This window comes from Nelusetta ayraudi, unplaced genomic scaffold (assembly GCF_046127955.1).
Source record: "Nelusetta ayraudi isolate G7.1 ecotype Tasmania unplaced genomic scaffold, CSIRO-AGI_Nayr_v1 ptg000011l, whole genome shotgun sequence".
NCBI classification, from domain to species: domain Eukaryota; kingdom Metazoa; phylum Chordata; class Actinopteri; order Tetraodontiformes; family Monacanthidae; genus Nelusetta; species Nelusetta ayraudi.
This window is the reverse complement of record NW_027466061.1, coordinates 7,904,988-7,926,912: the sequence shown is the minus strand read 5'-3', so window position 1 is coordinate 7,926,912 and position 21,925 is coordinate 7,904,988. Positions and strand designations below refer to the sequence as shown.

At 46.1% G+C, this 21,925-nt stretch overlaps 1 protein-coding gene and 1 long non-coding RNA gene across 4 annotated transcripts in view; one reads left to right on the top strand and one right to left on the bottom strand.

Moving 5' to 3' along the window:
- Window positions 1–239: 239 nt before the first annotated feature.
- LOC142884650 (connector enhancer of kinase suppressor of ras 2-like) overlaps window positions 240–21,925 on the bottom strand; it is a 30,502-nt gene continuing 8,816 nt past the window's right edge. The window contains exons 4-22 of one of the 3 annotated variants that reach the window (XM_076020450.1): window positions 20,307–20,412; window positions 19,296–19,337; window positions 19,086–19,205; window positions 16,996–17,055; window positions 16,845–16,913; window positions 13,076–13,222; window positions 11,359–11,477; window positions 10,487–10,701; window positions 10,301–10,390; window positions 9,253–9,437; window positions 9,085–9,133; window positions 8,361–8,539; window positions 8,199–8,272; window positions 6,934–7,005; window positions 6,555–6,622; window positions 4,184–4,284; window positions 3,615–4,101; window positions 1,470–1,669; window positions 240–1,367 (exon numbers count right to left, since the gene is read on the bottom strand). In XM_076020450.1, the coding sequence (XP_075876565.1) occupies window positions 1,320–1,367; window positions 1,470–1,669; window positions 3,615–4,101; window positions 4,184–4,284; window positions 6,555–6,622; window positions 6,934–7,005; window positions 8,199–8,272; window positions 8,361–8,539; window positions 9,085–9,133; window positions 9,253–9,437; window positions 10,301–10,390; window positions 10,487–10,701; window positions 11,359–11,477; window positions 13,076–13,222; window positions 16,845–16,913; window positions 16,996–17,055; window positions 19,086–19,205; window positions 19,296–19,337; window positions 20,307–20,412 (2,431 nt within the window). In that variant the 3' untranslated portion in view covers window positions 240–1,319. Of the gene's footprint in view, window positions 1,368–1,469; window positions 1,670–3,614; window positions 4,102–4,183; window positions 4,285–6,554; window positions 6,623–6,933; window positions 7,006–8,198; window positions 8,273–8,360; window positions 8,540–9,084; window positions 9,134–9,252; window positions 9,438–10,300; window positions 10,391–10,486; window positions 10,702–11,358; window positions 11,493–13,075; window positions 13,223–16,844; window positions 16,914–16,995; window positions 17,056–19,085; window positions 19,206–19,295; window positions 19,338–20,306; window positions 20,413–21,925 lie in introns of all 3 variants that reach the window. The other 2 variants (XM_076020449.1, XM_076020451.1) reach the window with 2 other exon arrangements.
- Window positions 8,442–9,523, top strand: LOC142884651 (uncharacterized). The gene is made up of 2 exons (XR_012926189.1): window positions 8,442–8,567; window positions 9,239–9,523. It is a non-coding gene; the product is annotated as an uncharacterized LOC142884651 (long non-coding RNA).

Sequence of the window (21,925 nt, the reverse complement as noted above, 5' to 3'; positions counted from 1 at the left end):
ATACTTTCAATCTGTGAATAATTCCTGTGCAAATCCTCTCTCAGTGGTTTTTCTGTTAGTTGCAGAGAAAACTAAAAACGCCTGAGGTGCACATACACCAAGTGCGTGTGTGTGTGTGTGTGTGTGTGTGTGCTATAATTGCATACAGCAGCCATCATGTGAGTCAGACTCTGTCGTGCCTAAAAATAGCGGTCAGGGAGGAGGTCATTCGAGAGAAAGAAATGCATGGAAAGACAGCGTTTGTGTGTGCCTCTGCCATCATTTGTTTAATAAAAAAGTAACGTAGCTACGATGTGGCACACTTGTGCAATGTCAGCCAATTTCTGATGGCATGGTAATGTGTTATACAAAGCATGCTTGTACATTAAACACTTAATAAATACAGTTATTTCTCTTTGTGAGGTGAAAATCAACTAAAATCTTCTTGGGTGGATCATAAACTGGTTAAAAAAACAATCAACCAAATAACGAAAAAATGGTCAAAAGGGAGAAGGAGGAACACCAGTATTCTCCAGCCTAAATGCACTTGGAAATACAAAACATTTTACAAACATCTAAGGAGACGGCATGCATACAAAAATATTCTCATCATTCCTTTGTATTTTACAATACTAGTTCATTATTGCCAGCATCATGTTTTCGCGACCCTGTTTTTGAGGAACTCCTTGCTTTCCAAATCCTCCCTTGTCTCTCGTGGAAAAAGCACGTTGTACATTCACAATCACTGAGGCACAGCACTTGAGTTACAATTTGTATAAGTACCCCAAAACATTGTATAGCGGCTGTTGTAGTAATAACGTGATATTAAATAGATGTATGTTTAAAACTCTGTACACTCAAACGTACCCTTTGTATTCAGACACACATGCATAACAAAATCGTTGTGAACATCCAAAATAGCTTTGTTGCTTTTTATTTAGCGTACTGTATGGCGCGGCTGCACACCAGTCCAGCATCTTGGAGGAGGGGTGGGAGGTGATTCAGATGGAGCAAGGGGAGGCGGCCATGCATGCGAGCAATGAACTACAAAGCTCTCCGACGAGTCCCGCACACAGATACTAAGTGCTTAAACCCTGCAGTTACATCAAGCCGGACGTCACAATATGCCTTTTTGGAGCAGCTCCCGCAGGGAAAGGAGAGGGGACACTGAGTCTCTGCAGTCCTGCATGGCAAGCGAGGTCGAAGGAGCGTTAAACTGTGCCTAGCACTGAGCAGGTAAAATGTTGGAGGTGCCCTTTGATGATCAGCAGAAAGATGCCGGCTGTGTGAGGCACAGGCAGGAAGGAAGGAGATGTTTGGAGGTTTTTGCGTCCACAGGCTCAACCGAGGAAACCCAAAGATCGGTTTGTGTCTTGAAAAGGGACATTCTGTGAAGAAGGGAGAGAGAGAGAGAAGGCACTGAATTTGGTGAATCAACTGGAGAGACACGAGGGCGAAGGCAGAGAGACGCTCAGACCGTGACGCCACACCTTGAGAGAGCTGTGGAGGATCCGAAGGCGATGAAGTTTGTCGTTGAGCAGAGGGTCGTTGACTCGACGGACGAACGAGCGCTTGTACTCCAGGCGGCTGGCTGACCTGTGGTCAGCCGAGGAAGCCAGACTGGTCTGCTCCAGCGCCCGGTACAAATCTCCCAGAGAGTCGGCCTGCATCCTGCAGTCTCTGGAGGGGCCTGTAAACAAGCAGCAAGCACTCACACTGTTAGTTACACACTAGTTTAGTCAACTAAACTCACAGTCCAGTCCAATAAAAAAAAATCACTGTAGAATTTTCTCCTGGTGGAATGCATGATGCTCCCTGTGATTTCTTTCTTTGTTTTTAATTTTCTTAATTCGAATATACAAATTTACAGCCTAATGTAAACAAAAACTCATTTTCAATTGTTGTTAAAACATTATTGTTTGTCATATATTTACATTTTGTTTATCAAATGTATCAAATGTGAATGAAAACCTGTTAATATTCATTGCAAAAATGTAGTATGTAAAATGTATTTCTTCCACTGTACATAAGGCTTTTTTTTTATGAACAGCACACTTAATTTCTTATTTATCCATGTACATCTCAGGAACACTGCAAAATTATACTCTGACATGCAAATGTCAGATATTCTGTTTCACAGTACTTTTAGCCTACTTGTGTACAGTACTTAAAATGTCTGTATCTGTTTTTAGTCTTAGCTCTTCTCATCTTCTTTACACACTGCAACTTACCCTCTGCACTGTTGCGTAACATTTCTCCCAAGGGGAATCAATGAAAACTGATGTTTCTCTTATCTTCACTAATTTGTATACTTGAGGGAAAATTCACCAAACACCAAAGCGATCGCCCCCATGCTCTACTGTTTGCCTACACTGCCCCCTTGTGGCATAATTCAAACCCTACAGCAGATCAGTGAATCTGTTATTAGTCATCGCCCTGCCCCGTGTTTTTGGGATGCTGTGTCCTCGAGGATTGGGGGAGGGGGGTATACTTTGAAATGAACCGCGCGTTATTCGCCGCCTGTTTAGTGCTTCTTTCAGCTCTTTACACGCAGTGGTCGGAGGGGCTGAATGGCGGAGGGATGGATAAACCAGGACAAAGCGGGAGCGCCCTTGGGCGTGCTGCTTTATTCAGCACTAACGCAGGCTGAAAGGTTTCCTCCGCGCTTCGCCATTCAAACGCTGCCAAGAGGCACAGTGACATCTCGGGTTGGCAAGAGAGAGAGATGGAGGGAGAGAAGAAATGAGAAGGGAGGAGTGAGCAAGGGAAAGAGAGAAAAGAAGGAAGAGTGAGTGAGAGGGAGAGAGAGAGAGAGAGAGTGAAAGAGGGAGAGAGAGAGAAGCAGCATTGCCAAGACAAATCAGCATCAAATAAGACACTTAATTTCATCTTGCTCAGACAACTGGCCCGAAGCTTCCTGAGAGGCCTGGGTGGGGGTGGGGTGGTCCTCAAATCCAATCCAGTAAAACAAAGCAAGTATTCAACCTCTGACATTTGCATCTCAGAATAACCGCACACACGTACACGCACTTGACACTGATGAAAAGGTCGACCTGCAGGCAACATGAGGCCAGGGTGGCCCCGCGTTTGGGGATTAGTGGCTGAATTCAGTGATTCTGCCTCCGCGGCTCTGTCAGATTAATACCCGGCTTCGGCACTGAGGAAGGAAAAAAAATCCTACCTGAAACGTACTGAAAGGGTGAAAATAAACGGGCTGTCTGTCGAATTCAAAGCTGTGACTGACAGCACACAGCTCTGCGGCCAATTTTCTATCAGCGGTCTGACGGGGTGAGTTAAATTTGCATTTAAACTTCCTGCACTTGGTCAGTTGCTGCGAGTGAATCATTTGATCCCTTTAGCTTTTGAAACTTAGGAAGACTTGTTTTAAATGGTGATGACGCCGCAGCGGGTCGTTAAGGTGACAGGTGGGTGGGGAATTTTTTTTTTTTTTTGTGAAAATCTCGAGATTTCTTTTACTTGCGTCATGATGATGATGGATAAGGACACTTAATGATAATAAGAAAAGATTCAGCAGCTGTGAGCTCAGATTTGCAGTCAAAGTTTCCTTTTTTGCAGGGAATTTACTCCTTTCCTGTGTGTGTGTGTGTGTGTGTGTGTGTGTGTGTGTGTCTAACCGGTGTCTCTGGCCCGGTCCAGGTGATAGTGCTGGGGCTCTCTCTGCTCAGATGAAGCAGCAGAAGCAGCCAGGATGGCGTGCAGCCCGCTGTCTCTGGGCAGCGTGAAGCTGCGGGGCTTCCCTCCTGACTCGGACTCGAAGCTGGCCCTGAGGGGCAGCGGCAGGGCCCGGTACTGTTCCTGCAGCAGACTGCGCTGCGCTGGCAGGGTGGACTGCCGTCGGTACTCCATTGCCAGTTGGTCCCTGTCCTCTGCGAGCAGCGTCTCCTCCACGGGGAAGGTTTGGAGGTAGTGCATCCTCGCGTTGTTCTCCATCTGGTCCTGCCACGAGTTCCTGTGGCCGCCGCCCGCGTTCTGGCCGGGAGAGATGCCGTTGTTGCTGCCGCCGTCCGCAGGCTCAGAGTGGAAGTCGTCGTGGGAGGAGCGGGACTGGAACGTGTCGGAGGAGGAGAGGTGGCCGCGCTTTGGCTCCAGGTAAGGACTCACCTGAACACGCCACATCGTTCATCAGGCCAAAAAGCTCTGTGTGACGAGATGATGCGGACGTGCAGCAGGCTGAGTGACTCACCGAGGCAGCTCTGGGGTAGGTGTCGTAGGGTGGCGGCGGGCTGTCCTGTTTGGACATGGAAGGCATCTCCATGTCCTCGTGGTCGCTCTCACTCCAGTAATCTGTTAAGACACGGGTTGTCACACAAAATCATTTATTTTCCTTCATGCATTACTTGTCTTTTCTTGTGTTGCCATGACTTGCCTTGATTCTTTGCTAATTCTTGAATGATCCAATATTATGAATGACATAATTTTTTATCTTTATACGAGCGATTCTCTGTAGATCTACAGCTTTTGGGCATAATTAGTTGCATGTGGCAGCTTCACAGAGAATGTTTGGGTAAACAACTATAATATGTGCCATTTAAAGCAATTGAACTCCACTTTGCTTTTTTCCCACTGCGAATCTCAAGTATCAGGATTCATAAACTATAAAAGTGTTTTTTTTAGATAGTCCAATTTTAATGTGGGAACCTTTTTAACAATTCACTCGGATGAAGGAAAAAAATCAATAACAAAATAATGCACTGCCAACTTATGAGGGAACGTTCCATTCTTACTCTATTAGTACTGACTGTACTGACTACTATTTATGTAACTTGCATGATGACAACAGGGGACAGGTGGATTATTACATAATAGGAAATTTCATTTTTGAATGGAGAACATGAATTCAATTAGTGAAACACAAATCTGACAAGATTTACCTGGTAAAAAACATATATTAAGTTATTACTATTGAGAGCGTTTCATTTTAAAATGTAACTAAAGACCAGAATAAAGTGTCATATTTCATTTGAGCAACTTCATCGGGCTTAAAAGATCATCCCAGTAACAGGATATGTATTTGAAAAGGTACAACTGCAGCGTTGGTGAAGATGTGATGTAACTCCGGCTCTGATGACAGTTCTAAGTTTGAGTGTGAAGAGGGAAGAACGAATGGATCCAAGACGCAAGCATTTCCTGTAAAATCTTCTGGAGGCGTTCAGGGGCTGATTTATCAACTCGTCTGCGCGCGATGAAGCCCCCACTTTATAAAACCAGTGACAAACCTCATTTCACCCGCCCACCATTAGAGGGGTTTTTACGTAAGCGCCTCAAAATAGCACGAGGGCTAGCTACATTATTTCCTGTCTATTTGTAAGGAGCAAATGAAAAAAGAAAAAAAGACAAGTACGAATTCAGCCCCTAAATTATCATAAATTTTTAGTGCAAAGTAAAGACGCTTGACTCAGATGTGATGCGGAGCTGGAAGTGGGAAAAGGTGTTAAAAAAAAGATGTGTGACACTGATGTAGAAATAGGACACATTTCTGTAGCTCTCTCCTTCTGCTCTGCCTTCCTGGAAACTACATCATTTCACACAAGCAGATACATAGGATTTTTTAAAATTACATTACTCAGTACATGAAGCAATTTTCTGTTAGTCAACCAGCTATTCATCCCTGGACCAAGTTACAGAGCAAAAACGAGCACAGAAAAATCTGTGAACTGGGCTGGATTTCAACTGAAACCTCAATCTCACCACCTTCACAACAACGCAATCTAACACACAGCTTTATTTCAGTAGTGACAAAACCAGGAAGCAGCTCTTACAAGAGAGCTCACGCACTTACAGCCTGCAGCTGAACTGACCAGGTGGCACATCTGTGACTGACTGATCTACCCAGACTTGCTACAAGGTCTGTCCTGTCAGAGTCCAAGCTTAAGGTCCACTTCCCTAATGCTATCAACGAGCTCTTCACAAAAGGGCTAGCTGAGAAAATTCAAAAGATTTGGGAGCATGCTCAGATCTTTTATGAAGTAACTTAGTTTGCATTGCTTTTGTTTTATTGTGAAGTCTGTGAAGGAATCCAAACAGGGGTTGCGTAGGGCACCAAATCCGTTATTTTTTTTTATTCTCTTTTATTACAACATATATGTTGCCGATGTTACTTTGGGAAGGGGTATGTGCAATTCAGTCTATTTCTAAATATATAATTATAATAGTGAAGCAACGCATGTCTTATCATTATTATTATTTGTATTGAGTCAGTCAGTCAAATGATGATGTGAGACATAGGGGTGTGGCCAAAATAACAGGTGTGTGCAAGAGCACACACTGGCAATGCACTGGTAATACAATGAACTGTAATACTCGTGTGGGGTGCCAGGATGGCTGGAAACGCCATTGATTCTGAACACATAGGACGGAGCAAAGAGCAGACAAAGTAGGTGGGAAAACAGCCTTTTCAACAAAGTGGCCGAGACAAAAATCCTCCTCGCTGCCCAAATCAAATCAAATCAAATCAGCCGTGCGATGTTCCGACGCCTAGTAGCAGCCGCTCTCATGTAACCTCCTGGCTGGAGCGGAGAGAGAAACTCCTCTGCAGCGGCAGTGACTAATCTCACCTTGGTCCTGGCGAATTTTCTCCTGCTCGGAAAAGGCTGCCACCGCCATGCTGAGACGACTCAGCCACCTGTGGGAGAGAGGAAGGAGTCGTGACGCACAGCAGCACAATAAAGTCTTTTGGCTTGTGCGTGTGCGTCTGTTTGTGTTTGTGTGTGTGCATGTGTGTGTGTGTGTGTGTGTGCCTCTGTCCGTGTGAGGCCCCTGCCAGAACTGCTCCGTTTGAAGGAGCGTGGGCGGTCCGATAAAGAGGGGAGAGAAGGGAGGGAAAGGAAGGGGGGGAGTTCAATTCCCGGCCAGCAGCAGGAGTTTGAATGTTGACCGTGGACGTGGGATTGTGGGAGTTTCACCGCGTGACATATCAAGGCCTCGTTCACTCACCGCGACATGTCGTCTACATTTTCTGCCGCAAAGTAGAAGGTCTTTATCTTGGGGTGGCAAGCCTTGAAAGCGCTGGAAGGGAACCGAAGGCACGTTGAGTCACACGTCAGCACGGAAATGAGGACATATAGCAGACATTAGCATATGAATGTAAAGAGAGTGCATAAGAGATGTATAAACGGGCACGGACCAGACATCAGCATCAATGAGACTGACTTAACAGCGCCACGGCGTTTGCGTCATAGCATAAAGCGCTGGGTTTAATACTGGGAACTGTATGCACATCAGTGCTTTGTGTATAACGTGCAACCTAGAGTGGCGTGGATGAGATCAAAATATAAACAGTAGAATCTTCATTTTACCGCCAGTGGATTTTGCCAGGATTTTATTCATTTTCTAACTTCAGAATAAAGTATCACGTACAGTTTTATGCAAGAAAATCTATTCAAAGAAATAAGACAAGGTGCTTTATTAGATTTGGAACACTTTACTCTTAAATTTACAGCGTTATAACTTATGCTCTGTTAAAATTAAGAATTCTCCATGGGGCCTTGAAGTGTTTGCAGGACAAAGACGCTACAGGATTAAAGTGACACTTTGTATATCTATGGCTAAGTATGAAAGCTCAGCCTCAAATAATATCACAACCAACAAATGCAATCGGTAAGTGTTCATAGTTTCTGTGTATTTCATCAAGCAGAGTATTCTGCCAGCAAACATCCTTGTCGAGGAGGCTCTGAGAAAATTCATCTACATACTTGTGCTGTTTTTATTTATGTATTGCTTTTTTTTCTCGTTTAATTTTTCAAGCCAACATTTATTCCAGTCACTGCCTGAGGCTGTCAATTAAGACTCCAGTTATTGTATGCTTCAGCTCGTCCATCTACCATCATATATTTTCTCCTCATCAAAAAATTAATACTTTCTCAGTTGTCCTCTGTTACATCGCGCCACTGCTTGGCGCCCCTCGTCTTACTGAGCAGTGTCATTACTTCCTCATCTTTGCCAGCCACGCTGTTTCCTCCATCTCAAACCCTGATACAGCGTGGGCGCCAAACGCTTTCTGTCAAGACTTAATTATCACATGTCACCGCTCCTTCTCAGTTCAGCTCTCTCTGACACATATACATTTCTGGGTTTGAGGGTTGCGTTTTTTTCTGCTCTGGGACACTCAGTCAAAATGACTTTCAGAAGTTTGTTGACACCAAAAGGGACATAAATACTCTTGATTCTGGATGAAAAGAAAAGGAAAAAATGGAACTCACAACTTCCTTCTGCACTCGGAGGCGCGATCAATCTTGAACTCTGGGAGACTGACGAAGCCCTCTGCTTTTTCATCCTGCAGTTAGAAGAATTGGGGGTTCAGTCCGAGAGCAAGAATTAACACATGGGTTTCATGCCTACATGCCGAAAAGCTCCCTATTCACCTCCTCATTCATGTACCAGTACAGACACGTGTCCTTCAGGATGAACCAATACTTCTTCCACTTCTGTGAGAAATAGGTCTTGGCGTCCTTCTTCTTCCACAGCCAGCCCTCGCAGTCGCCCTGACCCAAGTCCCTGCAGGAGATCCGCCTCTTGCTGATGGACGCCATGGGACTTCCAGCTGTGGGTGGACAGAGATGGCCAAGCAGGTGAAAACACACTTGAACGTAGGTCAAAAGTATTAATAAAACAATACATTAGTTGATGATTTTTCTAAAATGAACACAGCATAATCTGGACAAAACTGACCAGAGGTCAGGAGTCTTAATGGGCGCCTGGTTCATTTTGAACAGCTTTACTACTCTCAGTACTATAGTAATAGCTCTGACCAGTGAGCCATTATTGGATGTTGACACTTTTCGTAACAATAACATGCATTTTTCTCTATACTGAAAACATACTGAACCGTGACCCATAGTAGAGGTATTCTGAAATAATCTCCCTCGATAGTAAATTGTATCTTTTAACGACTGTCAAACATAAAAGTAACCAGCATGTTTTTCCAATGCCAAGAGTACAAAGTACAGATATTTGTGTACAAATGTCATGAGTAAAAATAAAAAACCATCAGAATAAGAAATACTCAAGTAACGCACAGATACCTGAAAAATCTACAGTACAGTAACAAAGTGTTTGCACTTTGTTACTTCCCACCTCTAAAGATACCTTTGCTCTTCTTCTTGGACCTGGACAGCAGCGACGATCGCTCAAACACCTGCAAGCACAACGTAGAATTGTGTGAGAGATGTTTCTGCCTGTGCACAAATCAAAACTGTGATGCTTCATTATTATCATCATGATTACTATCATTTTTTTAAAGGGGCGGAGCCTTACATGGTAAAGGGATGCCGAATCTGAGCTGGATGTGGACACTTCCATTTGCAGCGCCGGGACCAGTGTGTAATGAGTGGGACTGGCTCCTCGCTCAGCTTTCCTCCTGTTCTGACTCAGGCTGCGGCCCAACAGGAAGTCTTCCCCAGGGGTTTTATCTTCGCTCGCAAACCGCAGGAGGGAGTTTTCTGCAGGGAACACGACAGTGAGATGTGCTTAATGAAATGAATCATATTTGGAAAAAAAAAAAATAAAGACTGTCATCTACACACGAGACACTCAGCCCATTTCCACACGGTGTGTGTTCACGATCCTGGCTGCCTCAACTGTCGGCAAACTTATTCAAGTCACTTTCGGTGTAAAACCTCCGTAATGCAGCAGCCGGGAGCTGTAATTTACCCTCCCGCTACTATTGAGATCAATAAACGCTGATGATTTTGTAGTTTGACGGGCGTGGAAAATCTACAGAGAGAGACGATCGTCAAGCAGGAGGGCCTCCAAACTCACGCACACACCGTCTGGAGGAGATAAATATAGTAGCGTCGCTTATTTCTCAACAGCCCAAAAGAGCGACGTGCCTCCCCCAGGGGAGGGGGGCAACAAACGCATCAGTCGAGTCGCTCTTTGAGACTGAAATAAAAAGTGAGCCGGTTCCCCTCCCACACCGTTTACCACCTAGCTCAACAGTCGGCGGCGGGTAAAAAAAAAAAGGTGGAAAAAAATCTTGGGATGCATCTCCGCCGTTGCCTGAGCAACAACATACTTTTTATATCGAGCGGAGAGAGAGAAACGGGAGAGCGGGGCGAGAAGAAAGGAGAGAGGGAGAGGGGGCACAAAGGGGGAGGAGGGTGATAGATTAACGAACATGCGGCAGCGGGAGAGGCGGCAGCTGATATCCGGCACGTTATCAGTTTTGACAGGGTGGCTTATCTGCCGACTTTTTGGCTCAGACATCTGAGAGGGTGAGGATTTTATGAGAGATCCGCCCACTCACCTCCGCTTCCCCCTGCCTCCCTTCTCTTTCTCTCCTCCCTCCCTCCCTCCCACTCACCTCTCCTGCTCTCCCTCTTCAGCTTGGCCAGGTCGTCGCCGTCGGCCGCCCAGTTGTACTCCACCGGCATCGAAATGGGCCTGAGCCGGCCTGGAGCCAGGAGAGAGGGTGGGGGGGGTTGTCAGCGTCTTATCGATGGATGCTCCCCACACACACACACAGAGTCCAAGGAGGTGGAGGTCTCACCGTAGGTGGGAGTGCTCCCCCTGCGCGACGATGACGACGACGCCGCCTCCTGGTTCTGGTCGTACTCGTAGCAGTACAGTATGGTGTCGTCCTCCACCAGAGGGAACCGTCCCCGACACTCCTGGTCCAGGTAGGAGTTGGGCGACTCCGACCTCTCGCCGTGGACATGGATGTCTGACTGAGGGTCGTCGTCCGGCAGAGTCCCCTTGTCGTCTCTGTGTAGAGGGACGACGAAAATGTTGCAGAATGTTTTAATTGAGACCGGAACACAAAGCGTTTTAGAGTTTCCCCCTCGGACTTTTGCAGAAATCAATGGCTCTGTCACCCTGTAGAGGATATGCCGTTCTGTGTCAGAATCCTGAGTAAGCATCGCTATTTACCACATAGTCCACTCAGTGTATCCCACAATGCATCGTTAAAAATAGTGGACAACCGATCACTAACCCGGCAATATATCCCATCATGTATTGCGCTCACTCTGATTCAAAGGTAAGAAAAAGGCCAGAGGAGCAGCAGCGCAAGAGTGGAAGGAATCCAGGTCCAGAGATGAGTGACGCGGAGACAATTTGAAAAACAAGGACGCACTGGATGTTGCAGTGTTGCTGCCTACAGAGCTTATTCCCTTTTTCCCTTTTTACCAATTAGACATAAAAGTGAAGAAGCACGCAGGACTTGGTTTATAGTCTTTTCAAAGTTAGCAGTACCAGCAGAATCCACATCAAACACGCACGCTTGTGCACAGCTTGACAAAACTCCGCTTTTAAAGTCCGCAGATGACGGAAATAAAAAACTTCAACAGCTTGCCTTAATACCTACTAATATCTATTTTTAGAGCGCCGCTTGTTATCCTTCTCTGCTGCATCCGCGTTTACCTTGGTGTGTAGGGCTCTGCTGGAGGAGGAGGGATGTACAGGTCCTGCAGCGCACAGCTGCTCCTCCTGGATGGAGTGCTGAGGGTGCTGGTGGGTGTGGCCACGCTGCTGCTGGGGCTCTGTGGGAAGATTGGCTGTGTGTGAGCACCCGTGTGTGTGTGTGTGTGTGTGTGTGTGTGTGTGGGTGTGTGTGTGTGTGTGTGTGTGTGAAAGCATGAAGGACAGCCAGACAGGAAAGAAAAGAGAAAGAAGGAGGGACAGTTACAGAGACTGACACACACTGAAAAATTTGGACTGGAGTCAGTCGAGTCATGGAGACGAGTCATTTGTTAGAGTCGGGCTGCGCCGCCGAGCTGCTCATCCGTGAAATGAGCAGTGTACAGTACGTTTGGCGAGGCGCACGGTTCATGCCGGTGCTCGGCCCTCTTGTTCAGGTCGAGGGAAATGTGGTTGAAGCCTACACGGTCAGTGTAACACGGTGGGAGGGGACGGATTGCTCGTCGATGATGTGTTTCTTAGCGCCGAAACGCCGCCTGGGAGGATAATTTTCATTCAGCGTCAGTTGCCTTTAGAAAGTGAAAAGAAGAAGAAAAAAACTCATCCGCCCTAACTGCAATTGTCGGGGCCAGAGCTGCCTGCTTGGCGAGTATGAAACTCCAGAAAAGTGAGCTCATTAAATGAGCGAGAGCTGAACTTCTGTCAGCAACTGAATGCTAATTTGCCGCGGCTCACCCTGCGCTAATATGTCGCAGGGCTCGCAGCTGACGGATATCAGTGGCGTGTTATCGAGAGTCGCACTCCATCACAGGATTGGGCTTGTGTGTGGGAGGTGGGGAAAGTGTGGGGGGGTGGGGGGGAGGTGCTCTTCTCATTGACGTTAAAGTCTCACTTTAAACCCTCATTTTCAGTCTCTATAGTCACAGCGTTAAACATTACAGTTTCCGTTTCCCCCTTATTCCCCAAACAGCAGGAGGGGAAGAAGAATGGCTGTGATGTGAAGTGCTAAGTGGGACTGTAGGGCTGAGTGCAGGAGAAGAGAACATTCTCTATCTGGCATGCGACTCAAATGGAAAGGCTGAACTGGTCAGTACACATCCCTCCTCTCAGAGGTTGTTTTTTTTTTTTGTTTCTTTGTTGTTTTGTGTTCCATCGTTCTGGCTCAAGCACACATTCCAAGTAGTGAAACTAATTTGTCCTATTTTGGCTAAAATAGGACGACAGATGCCACGGAGGTCTGAAATGTTGACTGTGAGTAAACGACGCTACAACTATTTAGTGGCGAGTTGCAAAAATGAGGAGGACTCTACAAATATTCACAATGCAGTGTGGAACCAAGTCAGGATGATCTGTCATAGCCTCAAACAACCAAAAGAAAAGTTTAGTAAAATAGTGAGTTTCAGGGCCTATTCTTTCCTTTGCATCTCCCTCTTGACTTGAACTTTACACTTCTTATCATCTTTCTTCTTGTCGACTACCTACCTACCTACTGTGAGTACAGTGTCCAGTGTCGACACAGTCTGTGTGTTTTACACAAGGGAGGACAGAGCCACATTGAAAAAAAATGACAGGTAAAACGTGTGCGTGTGTATACATAAATACATTCATATATAAACATGTATACACAGTGTATAAATACACATATGTACACTTCCTGACACACAAACTGATGCACATAAAAAGGATGAGTGGAGGATGAGAGTGAGTTTGGTCCTCATACTTGCAGAGCCAACGGCTTCCATCTCATGTTCTTGAGCAGCGCTGGGGTCGAGGTGAGTGTGCTCTGCGGGCGTTTCTTCAGAGTCAGGGTGACGCCTGCCGGGTCCCCACGCAGCAAATTCACCAAATTTTTCAGCTGCCAGCCCACCTTGTAGATAAGAATAGCAGTGATGAGAGGGTTTGGAGTTTTTTTTCCCTTCTCCTTTTTCTTTTTCTCTGCAGTGCGCAGGCATCCCCGTGACTCAGACAGCGCAGACAATAGGATGATATTCAAACACACAGACATCCACTCAGTGACTTAATCCTGGGATTTGAGGAAGGTTTTTTTTTTTTACTCCTTTCAAGTGTGATTTGGCTCATTTATATTTGCGCCATTAAAATGGGCACATCGTCGGAAGGTGCGACCCTGGTTGTTATTTCAATTAGGGGCGTGCATCCTGATGCTTGCGTCGCATCGGTGGCTGCCTTTTTGTTGTGGCGAGGGGGGAGGGGTGGGGTGTAAAGGCGAGTGCCAGAGGGCATCTCGTGCACGTCCCCGCGTTATCAATCTGCTGGCATTCTCCTCGTGTTGCACACTGGGAAACAGCTGCATGCCTCGCAAATAGTCGTTAACCCACTTCTGATGACATTTGGCACGCCCCGGAAAAAAAAAACACAAATCCAGCCCAGAGAGAAAGATTCCGCTGAACCAAATGTGCCACTTCCAGTTTGGTCGGGGGGGAAACCTTCTCTCTCGCTCGGGTTGCAGCGGTTGAATTTCAGGCGCGTCTTCCTCGTTCCAGTTCAGCCCCTGAGAAACAAGTCGATTCTCAGGGGCTGACCCAGCCATCACTTCCTCTTTTCCTCCCTTCTTGGCTCCCTTCCTTCCTTCCTTCCTTCCTTCCTTCCCTTCCCCCCTTCCCTCCCAAGTCATTTTTCACTTTGACAGCTGCTACACAGAAAATCCTCCCCACAGAAAGTCCATTAAAAAAAGGAGGCGGGCTGAACAGACTTTCATAAACCCGAGGCTGCTTCGTGCCTCGATGGAAAAGGCCAAGTCCTCATGTCACGAAAACCATCAAACTGTTTGTTCCAACAACCCTGTCCCTCATTTGCAGCCGCTTTAGCATGTCACGCAGCCGGTTCACATCGTTTCTGCGGTGAAGTTACGGTCCTGCCAGGACCTTTTGTTTGATGCGTTGGTCGCCACACGTTTTTATTGACCCTTTCTCCAGCAGAGATTCCATCAGTCCCATTTACTTCTAACATTAGTCATTTTTATTTCATTTTTTTACTTATCGTGACCTCTCACCCTTTGGCTCAAAAGCACTTCATCATTTTATTTTCCTGACGTGTCACTGCCTGCTCACGTGGCATTCGCTCTCTCAAGATTTCAAAGTCAGCACTCAGCCCTCCTGATTGCTTCCTTTGTACTCGCACACACGTCAGCCGCCTCTCTCAGACACTTCGCCCCATTCACTCCATCTTTCCAGGTTCCATCCTCTCTAATGAACCCTCTAATGGGGTGTTTACAGCCACCCACTATAATGAATTGGTCTCAATTATTTTTAACCCCCCGTCCCTCTCCTTTTCACACCAACTAAACAGAGTATTGAAACGGCCGAGGCATCGTCATCCTGACTGACAGCGACGTGTCGGAACGGCGGACGTCCAAGCGCAGCACCAACTTTAAATGCTGTCATCATCCACTTAAGCTGTCAAACTGGCCGCGCTGCCGCTCATCTGTCATGCGAGACGTGCAGCGGGACGTCTTTCCCCCAAACTCGCTGTGTCATTGTTTGCAGGGCTTTCGCACAGAAAATGAACTTTGCTGTTTTGAGCTGATATGAAACTGTAAGAGAAAACCTTTATGTGGCATGCTGGGGTGGTAAAAACACACATCATGGTGGCGCAGATTCAGATTCAGGCGCTGATGCATTTTGGGCCCTCTGACTCACTTTCACTGGCTCTGCTTCTCCTGCCATAATAGATTAAAATGTCTGCCTTGAGAATGTCTCATTAAGAACCAGCGCCGTTCCCCAACAGAAGGCTGCACTTTCACCTCCACGTCTTGGCAGCCATTAAACCACACGCCGAGGTCAGACGAATGGGTCTTGACACTAAACCGTTTCCACTGCGTCCTGCCGCGGGTGAGTCGACTGATTAAAAAAAAAATCTAACGCAAGCCGAACAATTGTCAGACATTTTGCTGTTGCTCACTCTTTGAGAAATTGTTCAACAACAAAGGGTGCTGTATTTCAATTGTGCACCACCGGAAGATGTTTGCCTTCGTTTGCCAGTAAATTTAGCCCGTTGCGCACCCTTAGCAACAGGCGATTTGGGATGTTTTGTCTGATGCTTCCAGCTAGAAGGTGGGAAAAATTAAAAATAATGAGGTCTGAAAATCTTTCATCAGAATAAAAAGTCTAACCTTGTGGGAACCTGGCAGCCTTTAGTTTTCAAGCACCGCCAAGCCGTTCAAATCTCGACTTGCCCCTTTGTATCTGTTGAATTCCTTTAGTTTAAGTCTTTGAGAAAAAAAAACAAAAAAAACAAAATGGAGCAGATACATATAGGCTCGCTGAATACACGGCGAAAAGCAGTTCATTAAATAACTGGCAAATGTCAACTAACACTAACAAAGAGCAGGTATCTCTGCGTGTGAGAGATATCACAAAAGAAAATCTGGGCTTTCATTCACAACCTGAGCCCTGAACCGTTCATCCGGATCAGCTGAAGCACTCTTGTGAGCGCGAGCTCCGTTTGCCGAGTTGATCTGCCTTAGCCTTTGACGAGAGCGGAACATCCTGTCGGACGGCTTTAGCACCTAACGCTACCAATGAGAGACACTTGCAGCAGGCACTTGTGCAACAACAGGTTCTCTGTGCGGTGGCGGGGGGGGGGAAGAGTCACATTCGCAACAGCTATATCTGACAAAGCTACTACTGAGGGCATTGAGCAAAAAAACAAACAAAAAACAAAACCAACATTGTAGATAAAATGTGGGAATAAGGGCGTGTTTACAGTGCCTCGCCTCGCCACGATACGGTACGCCTCGGCACAATTGTGTTTTCATTGGCTCTGTGATCACGAGACCGAGGGCAGAGTGAACGCGGTAAATGTTTTCGTCAGCTTAACTTCTGTGCGACACACAACAGCACAGCAATGGACAACGTAGAGGTTGTTTTATACCTGCTGCTCGGTCTGTGGTTGCTTTTTAATAAGAAAAAAATGGACGAAAGTCGGAGAATTTTGGAAAGACAGGAAAGACTCCGGGCGGCCAGGCTGAACACACAAGAAAAATACCGTCGACCGTCGACTGGCAATTCCATTTGCCGGGAGATTTCCGTGTATACTTTCACATTACGGACTGCCCCGTCCAGTTCCCGCTGAATTCTATCTTCCGCCACCACTGACACAAAAAGTGTTGACCTCAGAGTTTGTACATGGCAAAAATCGCTCAGCCATCTTCACAAACACACCTGGAACCGTTGCAAAAGGAAATGGAGGTTGGGTTTTTGCGCTGTTTTCACGGAGAGTTGCGCTCACCTTTCGTCAGAAAATCTGAGCCAATCAGTGCCCTGCTTGTCGCTACGTCACCACTAAACTCGCTTCAGATCGCTTGGCCCCTCAATGATAGAGGTACCAAAATGGCACCCCCTACAACTGTGTAGCGGCCAGTGCAAACACCCCAACACTGTACCGTGGCGAGGCAAGGCACTGTAAACACGCCCTTAGTCAACGTTGAGATGAGGTTCTGTAAAGAAAGAATGTCAAGAAAAAAGTCTTACCACGGTCTGATGATTGACCTGAATGACTTCGTCTCCAGCGTGGATTTTCTTACAGCGGTCAGCCAGAGACTGGGGGATGTTGAAAGAGGCACAGCCATTAGCCATTAGCTGCTGCTTCATTGTACCGTCGTGATCAGTAACTGGAACTCACCCCTTCGGTCGTCCCTGTGATGACGTGCAGGCCGTCGTACGTTGACTTGATGTACATGCCCTGCAACAGCATAAAAGGGGGAAATCACATCGCAAGGCAGATTCAACAAACCAAGGCACCAATCTCGTGGAATTGGTGAATTTTTCAACAGCCCGAGTTTGCGTGGCTGTCTCTTCAAGTGGACTGACGACGGGGGGTGAGTCTCAATCAAACGCTCCTCGCAGCAGCAGGCTGAGAGGGTTGCTCTCTCTGCAGCAGGCTGCTGACGAGACCCAGCACATCTCCATATCTATTCATCAAAAAGGTCTCTAAAGGGCACCACAGAGACACAAACACTCTTCCGGATAAGCGTCTTACCAACGAAACATGTGGATTCACCGACGAGTGCACTGTTTCAAGTGCGATGGGGTTATTTATAGGCCACTCGGCCTCGCAATTGTGTTCAGGTTTCAGTGAACGCATGAGGGAACTTTCATGACCCCTGCTAGCGTTTGAGTCGGTGGTGGGTGGGGGTAGAGGCGTCATGGTGAGCTTCGACTGTTGCCCCGAGCAGAGCTCGTGTGCCGTGCGTGTAGGTCAGTGCAAAGACGGAGACCAGCGAAGAGGTTGATGGCTGCACGGCAGCGGAACACAACCACATACTGCTGCAATATGTTGCCATACATGTTTTTTTTCTCACTTCAACCTGGTCGACTGGCTAACTCTAATCCTGGTTCAGCTGCTGACTCACAGGTCCAGAAGCCCAGCTAGACCTACTTCTGTAAGAGCCGCAGCGAGCTCTGCTACTTCCTGGTCTCTGTTAGAGCACAGCGTAAATATCTGAGGTCAACTTCAAAATATTAATATAACGTCATGGTTGGAGGTCAAAGTGGCACTTAAAATTTCACTCGACAACAGCTTGCAGTTCCCCCCAATAAATAAATAAAATCCAAACTCCATTAGCACCAAATTAACCTCAGAACAGAGAACGCTGTGTGAAAAAAATAAACAAAAAGACGGCTCTGCATTTTTAATGCAACGGTTCATTATCGGTGGTCCCGCCGTTGAAAATCACCTCATTTAGACGTTGTGTGTTGTTGAAATCTCAGAATAATAAGTGAGAGAATAACAAGAAACAAGCCAAGTCCAGGCAGTATTACACTGAGAAACCACTGCTGAATCATTTGCTTAGGCCATTTTTGACTCGGGAGTCGAATTCCATCACTAGGTGATGGTTCCTCTGCTTTAGACTCTAGTAACTCTGTACTCAGTGCGTCATAAGCAACAAAAAAAATCTAGTCTGTCATGAACAGCTAAAAATGCCAAATGAAATCCTCTGTGCAGGTGCACCATGTTTAGTCGATGTGGAGCCTGCACACAGCTTTGTTTTTGTTCTGTGTGCACTGACATGAAAATTAGTAAGTGCAGTGAGAAGCTGTGAACAAAAGACAGATAGAGAGCAATATCTTTGGAGTTTGGTCCACAACAACAACATCAACATCAGCATGAGGCTGAAAGTCTGATGGAAATGTCTGTCATCATCATTAGAAGAATCACATAAGCAGCAAATATGTTTTTCATTTTTGGCAGCTGAAAACTCAACATCTATAACATGTAATATGCTATTGTTGCACAGTGTTAAATGTTATGTAGAGGCAGCAGTACATGTCAGGGATGAAGAGACCATCTGCACTGTGCATGCAGCATAAAGCTCAGTTGCAGTGAAACAGCTCACACAGCCTGCAGCAGAATCACTGAGCACTGGTGGAAGTCCAGGCAGTGAAGAAGGAGGCGTTTTAACGTGACTCTTATGAATACAAATGACTTTTCTAACAGCGGTGACTGAATCTTGTAATCCAATTATTATTCATTATTTAACCATGTTTTCCACTTCAGTTTGAGACAAATAATTGTTTTACGTTTCAAGGGCTTTAAGTTCTGGTTTTAGAAGTGCATTTTGCTGGCGCTGTAATGGCCTTTCAAAGCCACAAGTTAAAAAAAAAACAACAAAAAGAAAATGATTGTTGTTGTTGCCACCGCTGCATTAAGCCTCTGAAAAGAAACCTGATAAAAAAAATTTAAAAAAGATTATGCGTCGCTGCGATCCTTACCAGCCCTTCTGTGGACTTAATGTTGGCGAGCTGCACCACCTCCAAGTGTGCCGCCTGGGACACCATGGGATCCGACGACAGCGAGATGATGTGGTCACAGACTCCAGACAAGGTCTTACACTGAGTGGTGGGAGGGAGGTGGGAAATAATGCTGTCACGTGAGTGAAACGTGCCATGGTGGCTCCGGTGTCATGAGGTGAGCACACTTACCACATGCAGGATTTTGTTCTCGGTTTCATACACGGAGCAGTCCTTGGGGGAATATTCAGAAAAGCACAGTTACCTCTGGAGAACGCGTCCAAAACGGAGTTATTATTGGCATTTCAGCTGTAGGTGGATATAAGCAGAAATCGAGCAGCTTGGCACCTATAACCCTCCACACTCCCACACAGACATGCACAAACACAAAACAAATGAATCACCAGTGCGGAGGCACGTCTCCCTCTCTTTCTCTGTCCCTGCCAGTCTTTTGCTACAGTTTTTTTTCTGTCCTAACTCTCTCTCACTCTCTCGCTCTCGCCCGCAGCTTTTTTTTTCTCGCTCCCACCGCTCATTTTTTTTCCCACTTATGAGTTTTGTCTTTGCTCAATATAAAAAAAAAACATTACCGTCCACGGAGACCATTTTAAAAAACCATTAAGAAGCGCTCGTCTCCCCGGTTCCCGATAGTTCAGGGTCAAACAGGGACACCGAAATTGTCAGCAAGCAGAGATTCAATTCCAATGGACAGGATTTATTTTTTTTCCAATGCCAGTATATTTAAATCTGCATGCAAAAAAAAGATCAACTTAAAGAGCCAGTCTAAGACATATCTATATAACATCTAATTGTAGAGAAGCAGGGGGCTGCACACTGAATGTTGCAATGGTGCTTTGGTTTGCCTTAAATATAAAAGCTCTCAATAACACAGCGGCAACAATTGGTTGCTGCTAACGCTTTGTTTTTGCCGACCCAGGAGAGAGTTCACAGCACAGACACTGAGGGGGAAGGAATCGTTTTTTTCACCCTGGCTACATGGTTTCATTAAATAACTCAACCTCGCTGCAGCTGATGCATTTAAGATGAAGCAGCTTTGCTGCATGGCAGATAGGTTTCCTCATCACTTGGACCGAAACGTTCGCTTCCCCTCCAATCAAGTTGGAAATCTTGTCCCTGGGACATTTCTCATTCTGAAATGTTCCCGTTGCCTCGTTTCATGCACTCGCTGCAGTGCTCGTGTACCTGTTGCACAATAGTGGTGAGCTCCAGGCACAGCTGGATCACGTTGTTCCTGGTCACGGAGTAATCAGCCACAGCGGCAAACGGGGACCTGAAAAAGAAGGAGCACCTGGAATGAACCATTAGATCAGTCGTCCTTTGAGACTGAATCACTGGTAAATCAGCAAAAACACACAAATACACACAAATCCCTTTACCCCAGAATGGGTTTGGGTTTTTTTTTAATGGCATTTATAATTGGATTTGACTGTTTTTATCTCACTTGTTGCGCATAAACTAGGCAGCATGAGTTGGTGTTTATAACTTCTGGTGGTCAGCAGGACCTGCTAACACTGTGGTAAACAGATAACTATTCTCCTCCATCACAGCCTCACCGCTACCTAGAGCTGCCGAGCGGCAATTCATGTTACTGTCCAGACTTTCTTTTCTCTGCAATCGAGGACACGTGATTGCAGAGTTGCGTTTTAAACCAGCAAAAGGTGATTCCCCCCCACCCAATGATAATGCATTCAAGCATTAAAACCAAACACTGGATATGGAATTTTAATAGGAAGAGGTGCAGTGCATTATGTAGATGATGTTTATACCGACTGGAGGAAAAAAAAGCTCTTCACTTTGTTATTTCAACTGAACCGTGTCTTCTTTGAACTTCCAAATTTATCTCCACCGCACACAGCCACACGTGCACTGACACAGGGGCGCACAGAAGGCTGTCGCACAGATGAAGGGATAAAGCAACATATAAATAGACTTGCTCAGTGCCTCTTGGCCACCCTGTCAAAACTGACTTATTGAAGGCCGTCCCTCGTCCTTTTTCTATGACTGGTGACTGGTCAAAGACAACGGAAAACCCAAACTAATCTGTACACTGTTAAAGATGCGGTGGTGAGGGGAAGGGTCACAGCAATCCCTTGAAAACAAAGAACATGGTTTTGTTTTTAGGTTTTTTTGTGATTTTGAGCTTTAAAGCACTTGATCTGCTCTGGGATACTTCTACACTGAAGAAAATGGGAAGGAAAACATAAAAATAAGATTTTAAACAGCCAGACAGACGTCAAGACCAACCATGCAGATTCAACACATCCAGGGCTGAAGAAGCTCTGGTGTCTTGTGGCATCTGTGCTTTCCTTTTAACCTCAACAACACAGACGTCAAACTTCCAATAAAACGTTTTCCTGCTACAACAACAGCCCAGGTGCTGCAGAGTCATGTGACTTGTTAGACAGGAGACCGGGTCGCTCTTGCACATAACCGCAGATTGGAGCGGTGGCTGCTTGTGATGAAGAACGAGCGCAGCAGTGTTTGAGAGATCATTTGCTCAGTCGATCAGCAACATGAACTTGGGCAAGCTTTGAACAGTAAATAAACTTTGGTACACAATGGTCCTCCGTTGCAAGTACATCAGCAGCAACTTCAGCACTGAGCATTTTTTGTCAAACAGAAACGATGCAAAAACATGCAGGAAGAATCTTAAAGACAAAACATGTCCATGTGCTCATGGTCAGTTGGCCTCGTATGCCTGCTGCTCTGTTTTCTCAGATGAGGTGCGACAGCACCCATAAAAATCCTCCAACCATCACGCCTGGATCTTAAAATAAATCCAGAACCAGCTGTGCAACAGT